Below are 11,295 nucleotides of genomic sequence, written 5' to 3' on the forward strand. Positions count from 1 at the left end.
CTCAGGTGAGAATGAAAAAAAAAGAATAACCTACTTTTATGAAACATAACTATTATTTTCCCAAAAAGCATCTGAATTCTCATACGCGTATGCATTCAATCTGTTGCAATGTCACATACCATATAGCATCTGGGAAACTTCAATGTACAATTATGAGCAACTGAAAGTGAACAAGGTAAATAAAGTTACGAAACTAACTTTAACCTTGCAGATACTCTGAAAAGATATCAGGGACCCCAAGGGATCCCTAGACCATACTTTTAAAACCAGTGGTACAGTGGATGCAACAGATAGCTTAAACGTATTTTTAGTATTGTCTTAGTGAAAACTACAAAGTTCTTTGAGAACACTGAGAAGGAGGCACTAACTTTGGAGACAGCTAGGAAACTTTTACAGAGGTGCTAACATCTGATCTGAGATCTGAGCTCAAGTCCTTACACACGAGGCCCAATAAGGTCTATACCCCCTTTCTCCTACTTTGCAGAGTGGCTCCTACCCCTCCTCCTCTCTCTCACTTGGCTGCTGCTCCTCAAATTGACCAATCTTGCTCTTTTTCAAGCCTTTGTATTTACTATTATTTCTGTCTGAAAGGCTCTTCACCCGTATATCCCAGGGCTGTTCTTGGCCATACCTGACCATCCTGAAAGTTAAGGAGAGCTATACCTCCATATACCTGTAATCCATTCAGGGCTCACTACCTGAGAAATTGTGCCTTATACGAACTGTTATGTATGTGCACTAGGAGCCATATTTAGCAAAGTATACGGTAACACCATTTGAAAAAGTAAAAAACTGAGTGGAAGAGATAAAACTAAATATCATTTGACAACAGAATGAAAAACATACAAGATAATGAATTAGAGTTATCTGTTTAAACATGAATAAATCTCAAAAATAATAATATGCACACAAAAAATTATAGAAATGTTCCTATATGACACTATTTACAATTTTTAAACCTTCGATTTATATTTTGAAAGGTAATACATAATTGAAAATTATAAGAATTTCCTCCCATCCCTGTCCTTGTTATACAGCCTCTCTCTCAGGTGACAACCAATACGACCAAGTTCCTGTGTGTGTATCTATCTTTTTTTATTTTATTGATTTTTAGAGAGAAAGAGAACGCCCTGGCTGGGGAGCTCAGCTGGTTAGAGGGTCGTCACGATATGCCATGGTTGCAGGTTCAATCTCCAGTCAGGGTACATACAAGAAGCAACCAATGAATGCATAAATAAATGGGACAACAAATCGATGTTTCTCTTTCTCTAAAAAAAAAAAAAAGTGAGAGAGAAACATCTATCGGCTGCCTCACGTACATACCTGACCAGGTATCAAACCCACAACCTGGGTATGTGCCCTGACCAGGAATTGAACCCATGAACCTTTGGTGATTTGGGCGACGCTCCAAACAACTGAGACATGGTGGCCAGGGCACTAGCTATCTAGCTTTACATAAAGTTAAGGGAGCAGAACAATACTGTAATATGGTTTATGTATATCTACATATAAATCAAAATTTTTAAAATATGCATGGAAATTATAAAGATCAAATTCAAAATAATAATTACTTATTGGCAAAGAGGGAGAGGAAAGAGAAATGGACTCAGAAAGAAGTACTTCAAATGTACCTAATAAATCAGTGATCTTGGATCAGTGATCTGTCATTTAAAAATCAGCTGGGCATATAAAACAGCTTCACAATATAAACTATGTTCTTCTATAAATGTATTGTTGGAAATGAAATAGATTGCACATCTAAGCATTTGTATTCTAGGGGTTCTGAACTATTAACAAAATTTTTCAACCTTGCTTACTACAGATTTTCAAAATTTCCTACCAAACAAAAAATGCAACGAAAACACAGAACACATTCACAGACAGAGACACACACAAAGGGATCAAAATATCTTTCATTCCCATATTCAAATTGCAGAATAATATAGCTTGTGTTGGAAAAACCATGGTCGTGAGTGGCCTTAGAGTTCTCCCTTCTCAGCTTAGAGACATCTGGCTCCCAGCTGTGTTGCTCCTAAGAGTTTCTGCTTGCCAAGTAGTTGGCAGAAGGTGGTGAAGAGCTGACCACCTGTAATCCATTCTGACACTGCCTTTGACTATCACTTTGCAGAACTGGATATATTACAGAAATTCCAAAAAGAGTTGGCTAAGTTTCAAGGTAGGAAGTTGGCCATTTTGGCTTAACTCAAATCAAAGGATATGATATAGGAAAAGAGGAGAAAAGATGATAACAAAGCTACTAAAGCTTACAGGAGTAATTTACAGGGCTATGTCCTTAACTTCTCACAGATATTATCCACCATACTTCTATCCATCATTACTTTAAATGAGAGAAGTGTACAAACAGCTAAAGCTAAAGTGGAAAAACTGTCTCTCTATGTCTACATAAGTATAAATGTCATTCATATCTTTCACTTTTATGTCAGTGTAACATATATGTTTAGTATATATATAAAATATACATCAGTATGACATAAATACATGAATATATAAATTTAACAACATGGAGATTTTACTTACCTTTAATGTTGTTTTTATGCTTTCTAGATAGTGTGTGTGTGTGTGTGTGTGTGTATATATGTATATATGATATATATATCATACACAGTTATATACCAGAGGTATAAGTATAAACAAACTTGGGAAGATGCCACAGTTTGGGAAAGGTGCTTGCTTTAATAAAAAAAAAAAAAAAAAAAAAAAAAAATCAATACAATTTCCCCACAGATTCATGATGTAAAATTCTATAATCAAGGCTTGTAGATTTGTAATTATGGTATGTCAGCTACATTTAAACAAGAGTGTTAAAAGATTGTTAAAGTTAAACTAACACAATTGCAGTGTGAATTGTCCTAGTCTCCTTCTAATCTACTGGTGTCACTTTCATTTAATCAGAGAGAAACTATGGGCCAAAGTCAGTGCAATTTTCAATGCCCTTACATTCTTTGTTCACAATGGATTTTAAACCAATACCAATCTAAAATCGTTACAAAATGATATATTTAAGAAAATATTTTTAATCCATTAATTCACTCACCAGTGGGCTAGTTTAGTAAGCTTTATTGAAAATAAGTTCCCTTTAAAGTTATTAAATAACCTTTTATGTTAAATGGATGAAAACACTTTGTTCTTGCTAAAGAATTTGGTGATTTTACCATAACTGTGGTTTAAAAAAGAAAACACAAGTTCTATTTAGAAACTTATTGTGGACATGTTATTTAGCTGAGAGACTATATCAATGTTTAAAACATCAATCCTATATTTTCTACTTTAGTGAAAATTATTTTCTAAATCACTATTTAAATTAACACAGAAAAAAAAAAGCTACTCTGGCATAGATTCATATTTACAGAATGCATTCAAATTTTAGTTTAAGAAAGGTACAACACTCAATTCACAGTTGTACTATCAGCAAATAGTCTCCATATAACACAGAAAAACAGTGCTATGTTAGCTAGTTACAAAAGAGGTATGAATACTAATCATTGTAGTTTGCATAGAACTTTCCCAGATTTAGCAATGAAGGTTCCACATCCTCAGAAACCCTTCAGTCCCAGGTAATCCAGGGTGCTGATGCCACCTAGACATTAAAAAGGGGGGGAGGGGGGACTTTACAGTCCTTCACTGGAGAAGAAAATTAGAGTAATATTTGGTAACTCCCTGCTAGGGCTACCAGATTAGCTGTGACCCAGTCACAGACATCATTAGGTCCAGCAATCTTCCTGGAACATGGATCCAAATTTTCAAAAAGAGCCTGCCAGACACAAGCCTACCAACTTACACCCACTAACAGTGGGTCACATGTGAACAAAGGCTGCTGCTAGAAGAAACTTAGTATAATTACCCATCCAGCCCACAGTGTACCCATTTCTCTAGTTTCATGTCCAGAATTAGTCCTAGAAAAACAATCCTGTTGCTGGGAAGGGGATATGTAAGGAATTCTAGGAGTCAGAGGCTCAGGACCAAGTCAGCCTCACTGCTGTCCAACTCTCACTTTATAAGCCATTCCTAGTAACTGTACTCTTTCTTTGTTCCTAGGGATATAATCTCTTTCTTAAAATCCATTTTCAAAAATCAGATACTTTGCCTTTGTTACCATGCAAAGTAACAAAGTTTCTCTAAGACTAGGGCTCCCCTGTGAGGCATCTCTTTATTTTCCTAGGGCCTAAAATAATGCCCTTGAAACTTTTTTCTACTTTCATTTCTAAAATAGCTGCCACCCACTAGACTGCCTTCTCGGCTTTGCCAACATGCTCAAACGCCCATCTTCCACCCAGTGTTTGGGCTCCCTGATACCAAATCACCATCTAGTTACTACCTGTTTCCATACTCCTGTAGTATTCCATCTGCCTGCCCAGATATCTTCCTAAAACCCACTGAAGGACACTTCTGGATCACCTGAAGGATTCTAGCAGACACTAAACTCCAAGAATGCACCCTCCCTATTACAGCCTACCCAAACTGAACTCTAGGACCAATTCCTAGAATATATTTCTAGTGGCTCTCAATTCCTGGAGAGAAAACTGAAGGAATTAGGGACATGAATGATGACTTTAAATCTCTTCTTCCAAATACAAGTTGTGACTTCTGAAGAAAAAAATGGGGTTATGGGAAATGAACTTCTAACTAGAAAAGAGGTGATGAGAACAGAAACTGGTTTTTAGACCACTGCTTTAAGAAACCAATGTTCACAAAACCAGGAACATGTCTGAATCATAAAACTAATCAAGAAGTCTTTTAAATTTGGAGAGAGGAGAAAAATGCATACCTTTAAAAATCTTTTTATTATGAAAATTTTTAAACATAGAATATAATGAAGTCCCATGATCATTCAGTCCCAGCAATCATTATTATGTTACTGTATCTCCCTCATCTAGCTTTTTCTTTGCTGAGGTATGATGGAGAATTGGCAGAAGATGGAAAGAGTTAAAATAAATTTCAGAGAAAAATAACAGGGAGAAAGCAAGTAGGAAACAATATTTACAGAGTTAGATGGTTATCTACCAAAGCAAAATATGTGTAATAAACAGCTAAATTTACTGCAGTATGAAGAATCAAAATTAAAGTCTGATAATGCTCTATTATTGAAATAAGCTGAAAACAAAACTTTATTTCCAAGAAGTTTCTGTAAGTACTTGGGAATGCTGAAAGCCTAAAAACTAAGCTTATTCATGATCTACACGAGTTTTTTCTCTAGAATATGTACCGTAAGCATACAACTACTTGAACTGAGTAACTTCATAAACTAGTATAGGTCATCAGGATGAGAAATGACAGGGTCATACAGGTAATTAATGGGAATCTACCATTAGAAGTCAGTCCTCATTACTTCCAAGCTAAAGCACTCTCCACTCTACCCTGGTGCTTCTACTAAATAAACTTACTAAAATGCCATTACCTAAGTAACCTAGCAAGAGTGAACGACAGAGCTCTGGGCTGAGTAATGGTGCAAATTATTTCCATTTTCAATTATACGTCTCAAACTGTAATTGAAAAAAATTTTTTTAAATTATATATCTCAATTCCCCTCCTATTATAAAAAATACTCTTTTTTGAAGCGTTGTACTTAAGACAGAAAGTTGTAGATCAGAAACCTTCGTTCCTTCGCCCGCTCGGCGACTAACAAGCACTGGGGCCTTGGGCAGCTTGATTTCCCTACCCGCACCGCGCCCGACCTCGGCCTCTCGCCGTAGGAGGGGACCGGGCGGCGTCCCCGGCCACCTGCCGGGCGCGCTCACACGGGACGCGCGGCGCGCGCAGGCGCCCGGCAACGGCGGCGGGGGGCGGGCGCTCTCCCATCTCACAGGTGGAGAAGCCGAGGCAGCCGAGCTCGGCGCGAAGGGCGCGCTCACCGCCGCAAACACGAGGCGGAAAGACGGTGTGAACGAGCAGCCTGACTCGGGAGAGGCGGTGCAGGTGACCGCTGTGCACCCGGCCCACCGCCTGGGTCACGAGGAAGGCTCCGGGAAGGCGCGGCGCGGCGCTTCGGGGGCCACCCCTTAAAAAGTGTGTTCTCCCCTTTGCCGCGGCTCTCCTCCAGCGGAAATAAGTTAAAAAGGGACAAAAGGTGGGCAAAGAGGAAAAGGCCAGCTGGCCAGGAGGAGACATTTCTCCTGCAAACCAACCTGCCTGGGCAGAAGCCCGTCTACCTCCGCGGCCGGGATGCCCGCCACAGAGCTCCACCTCCGGGGCCTAACGGCGCCCGGGTGTCTAACCGCGGTCAGGATGAGGGCCGGCTACGGGCTGGTCTACGCAGCACCCTTACTTAAACAGCGCCCCACGACCTGTGGGCCGAGCTCCGGGGAAGCCGAGGGGGGGCGAGGCCACAGAAGTTGGGCGCGAGCCGGGAGTTCACGCCCCAGTTCTGAGGCCGCGAGTCCCGCCCGCCGGGCTGCACCTCCGCGCGTCCGTAAGGCCCCGTTCTGGATGAGGGCGTCCCCCCGAAACTTAAGAGCCCGCCGGAGCCCGCCCCCCTGCTGTCCCGTCGCCGTGGAGACCCGGCGCGCACCCGGGAGGTGCCTCCAAAGGCCGGCCCAGCCTCCAGACCGCGGGCGCCGCCCCTCCAGCTCCCGACCGCGGGCCCCAGGGCGGGGCCGCCGCCGACCCTCGCAGCTCAACCGTGGGGATTTCGAAGGGAGAGGCCACGGGAGGGCGGGCCCCGGCCCCGGCGCGCCCCGCCCCGGCCCTGCCGGCCGCGGAGCCCGGGCGAGGCCTGGGGTCCCGCGCCCGCCTCGGGCCTGCTCAGCCCGGCCTCTCGGGCCGCCATGAGGCAGCGCAGAGGCGCTGGCGGCGGCGCTCTCGCGGCTCCTTACCGCTTCACCACGCCGGTTTTGATCTTGATTTGCCTCACGCGAGGATCGGCCATGGTCCCTCGAGCGCCGCGGGAAGGAGGGGCGGAGAATCGGGGTGACCGTGCGGCGAGGGCGCGCGGAGAAGGCGGGGGAGTCGGTGGAGTCGCCTCGGCCCCGCGCGCATGCGCAGACCCCGGCGCGGCCCGACTCCCCAGCAGGCCGGGGCGGGGCCTGGGAGGGGCGGGGCCTGGGGCGGGGCCCTGTCTCGGCGCCCGCCCCTCGCGGGACTTGCGGGCGTCTCCCCCGACGGCCTCCCTCAGCGCTGGGACGCCGCGGCCTCGGTGCGGACACCAGTTGTACTTGCCCGGCCCCGGGGCCTGGGGTGCTGCGGAACTTCAGCCCCTCCCCTGCAGGCGGGGCTGGCGGCGACGGTGCTTTGCGAGATTATCTGCTGAGTGGACGGCGTGACCTAAACTATCGTATGGAAGATGTTTTCTGTGTCATCATCTGGTATCGAACGGGCCGAAGAGATGTGTCTTTAATGAAATAGCCACCCTCTATCTCGGACCCCTGCAAAAAATGGGCGTACATGTGTACCTCGCGAGGGACGCGGCCATAGGGCTGGGTCAAACCGTCACCACCGGGAGCACCTTAAATACCCCACGTGCGAGGCTGTGTGTGGCCCGCGGGCCCTCGGCCGGGTCCCGCCCCCTGACGGCTGGGCGAGGCCGGGCGCGGCTGCTGAGCCTCGCTGCTGAGCCTGCTGCGGGCTCCGGAGGGAGCGAGGCCTCGCTGCAGGGCGCGCGGGGAGACCAGCGCAGTGCCTGCGGCGCCGCAGGTGCTCAGCAACTTTCCACCAGTTTTGTATTTTCGAAAAAATGTCTGTGGCATAAAATGAGGCGCCCCTGTGCATCAGCCTCTTCCTGATGGGGCTCCCCAAGGAAGGCGGGCCTCTGCCTGACTGTCTTCTCCCCTCCGGCACTTGATTTCCTCGTTCTGGCTTTCGGGGCTCCCTCTGGAACACCCTCCCACCTGCCAGTCCAAGACCCTTGTTTTAAGTCCAGCATCAAAACCCACCTCCTGGAGAAAATCTGCCATGTCAGACCCCCGCCCCCCCAACCCTGTTCAATGCTCTCTGGATGCTTTGGAATCACCCAAAATTAATTTCCATTTTTGGTATATTTCTTTTGAAACCTGTTGTCTGGGTCCTTCACAAAGGTGTGCTCACTCCCCTAGATGGATTATAAGCCTCCCTAGAGGCAAGAACCTTGTCTTGGTAGACCTTTTCCACCCCCATCTCCACCTGTGTTCTGTACACAGCAGGGGCTGAACTCAGAAAGTACTGCCACCCAACAGGCTGGCGCCTGAAATACACCCGCAGGTGAAGGCAGGTGAAGCAGCAGCCAGTGAAGGGGGCGGGCAGAGGTGTGAGTGGAACCAGAACAAAACAAAAACCCAGCAGACTCACCAAAGCAAAATGCTACAATTAGAAACCCAGTAGCTAATTCAAACAAAGCTACCAAGCAGTCTCATAAGGCAAAGAAGCAACAGCAGCCGAACCCACAAACCAAAATATTGTGCAGCTAGGGCTCTTGTGACTGTCAAGGATCTTCCCTCAGTCAGGCAACAAAAGCCATATAACTCTTCCTGTTTTCCTTCCTGCCTCGGTTTCTGGAACCTCAGAGCTCAGTTTGGGGCTGATTTGCAGGAGTTTCCCCCGTCCTAGGTTTTCTAATGTAAATACCTACTATCCTCCCCAACCCCCAACTCCTCTTCCCCCCTCTTGTCCTTTTTCTCTTTGTTTCAACGATTTTGTATCTATGACTTTCCTGTAAACCAGTAATAAATCAATGTAACACACCAGCCAAAACACCTCTGCAGCTGTGGCTGCGTACCCAGCGCGGGCGCAGGCCCAGGCCCAGGCCCAGGCCCAGGCCCAGGTGGTGATCTGTGCCTGCGTGTACCATGTTGTATGCTGGCGGCTATGGGTTAAGGTCGTGGAGTTTGGCCCCACCCCTAAGGGTAGGGGATCAGGTGGACCTGTTTCCCCCATCAGGAGTTTACAGTAGTTGTAAAGACCGTTAACTTTGGGCCCAACTGTCTAGGGCCACATCCTAGCTCTGCTCCTTACTATGAACTTGGACAAGGTACTAACGTCTTTAGGTGCCAGTTCCTTCATCTGTAAAATGTGGATGACAATAATAATAGTACCTGCCTTATAAGGTGGTTATAAAGCTGAAATGAGTTAGTATTTGTAAAGTGCTTAGGACAGTGCTAGTACTTATTAAGCCCCATACAAAGTGTTCATTAAATAGTCACCAAGAAGGAGGTCCTAAGTAGGAAACTGAGAACACAGTAGGATGAGCATTCAAATGAATACAGAAATGTACATGTTATCATGAATGAGATCGTACTGAATTCACGTTTGACTGTTAGGTGCATACAAAAAGGACCCAGCTTGAACTTACCACTGTATTCCAGCACATAGCAATGCCTGGCACATCATAGCTACTCAGTAAATATTTATGGAATGAATGAATGCTGCTTTAAAACTTTTTTTTAAATTTAATAATTTTGCAGAACCTTCCCATTCCAGCAAGTGGCCTACTAAAATAATCTCAAACGTCCCCTCCCTTACACACACACCACTTTTCTCCAGGCCTTGTTCCTTTGGGTCTGGACTCTGAAGAGGTAGATCTACTGGAGGTCCTTTCTTATTACCAGAGTATTAACCATAGGAGCACTAACCATGAAAAAGACTGACCATGGGAAGGTCAATACTAACGTAGGGCATTTGAAATAGAAACTATATAAGCTGACTTTCTCACTGTTTGGTTCCCTTTTGTTCTATTATCCCTAAACTTTAGTTGAGTTATTTTTAAATATTCCAGCCTGGGCCTCAGTTGAACTATAGGAAAGAATCTGTAAAAAACTCTATAAGTTAATCGACATTTGAGACTGGGGGTTGAAGAGATCCCCAGGGCTGGGGCAATCTTGCAGAACAAGAGGGAAGTCTAGCTGTCTCCTCCCTGAGTGGCAATTCTTTCACTGCTAATTTGGGAGGCTTTAGGTACTATTTTATTAAAGAGTACTGCAGATTCCCTTGCAGATACAAGTTGTTTTCCCCACACACTGACAGGGCTATGAACTCAGGTTCACCAACCCTTCACACCATTCTTCCCCATTGACTGCAAGCTCCTCACGGTTGGAGACCACATTGTATGCATCTTCATCTCCCCAGCACCAAGCTTCGGTTATGGCTAGTGCCTAGTAGATGCACAATATGTATTTGCTGAGTTAAAGAAAAGCCAAAGATGGCACTGAGATAGATTTCTAATCTTGACGAAAACAAAAGAAGGGTCGTGTTTTTACCCTCCTGGATGGAACTCTAAGGTAGCCAGCATGCCACGGGACTCATATGGGGTCAATGTGCAGTTGCTCTACTGCTGTACTTCTGTTTTAATAAAACTAGATGAGCAATTGGAGAAGACACCCCTGGAGAGACTAGTTAAATAAAGAAGTACCATTGTTAAAAGTATATTTTTGTAAATGTCTCTGATAAATACCTCTAGGTGCTTGAAAGACTTGAAATATTTCCTTCGTCATTAGGAATTATATCTCTTCTGAAGAGATTCAGGAGATCCCCTCCCTTTCCTGCCATTTGTACATCTTTTCAAATTCTCTTGGACTTCCCTCTTACTGGAGACACTGCAGGGACACCCAGTCAAACTCAGGCTTTTAGCAGCATTGCATGAGTACCACCTGGGCCATGAGCCCCACCAAGACAGGAGGCAGGCACCGGAAGCTGCTCAGTACACGTCTGCACAGCCCAGTGGTGCAGGGGAACGGGAGCCTGTGGATCAGTGCCCGTCCCTTCGTTCTCCAGGCAGCAGGCAGTTGTGAGACACATTTCATAAGGCTCTTCAGATGATCTCATGGAATCAAGCATCAACCATCTGTAACCAGCAATGGCAAACTCAGTAATCCAGGCTTGCATTTGCTTTCCTTTTTGCCCTGTTTCATTTATCCATTCCTCACTCCTGGCCTCCAGAATCACTTTCCAAATACGTGGAATAGTAATATACTGCTTTTGGGAACACTGTTCTGACTCATTAATCAAGTGACTCAGAAGACTGCTAGCTTCAAGTGAGGCACAGAGCAAGAATGGGCTCTGCCTTAGGACGAGGGTGCAGTGCAAGCTTCCCTGCCGTTCAGGCCATCTGACCAAGTAGATCCAATGATGCTAATGTGTCTAGTGGGTAAGGATGCTGTGTGAGGTCTCTGGTGGACCCTAAGAGGAGAGTAGTGTACCGGCCATGCCTACTGTGAGGTAGAGTCAATATTAATTCTTTTACCATAAGAATTTATCACTGTGCAAAGTCTTCCCCATACTCTGTTTACAAACTGTTAGTGGCATCTATGGCAGACACTATTAACTGGCTTACCCAACATTCATTCCCCAAACCCTCTTCCATACCTGCTTCCA

General features: G+C 45.4%; 1 protein-coding gene across 1 annotated transcript in view; it reads right to left on the minus strand.

The window, feature by feature from the left end:
• Nucleotides 1-6,910, minus strand: part of TBCA (tubulin folding cofactor A) — a 55,821-nt gene extending 48,911 nt beyond the window's left edge. The window contains exon 1 of the mRNA XM_087815425.1: nt 6,831-6,910. Coding sequence (XP_087671551.1) covers nt 6,831-6,883 — 53 coding nt within the window. The 5' untranslated portion in view covers nt 6,884-6,910. The remainder of the gene's footprint in view (nt 1-6,830) is intronic.
• Between the last annotated feature and the right edge of the window lie 4,385 nt (nt 6,911-11,295).

This window comes from Miniopterus natalensis, chromosome 3 (assembly GCF_054644295.1).
Source record: "Miniopterus natalensis isolate mMinNat1 chromosome 3, mMinNat1.hap1, whole genome shotgun sequence".
NCBI classification, from domain to species: domain Eukaryota; kingdom Metazoa; phylum Chordata; class Mammalia; order Chiroptera; family Miniopteridae; genus Miniopterus; species Miniopterus natalensis.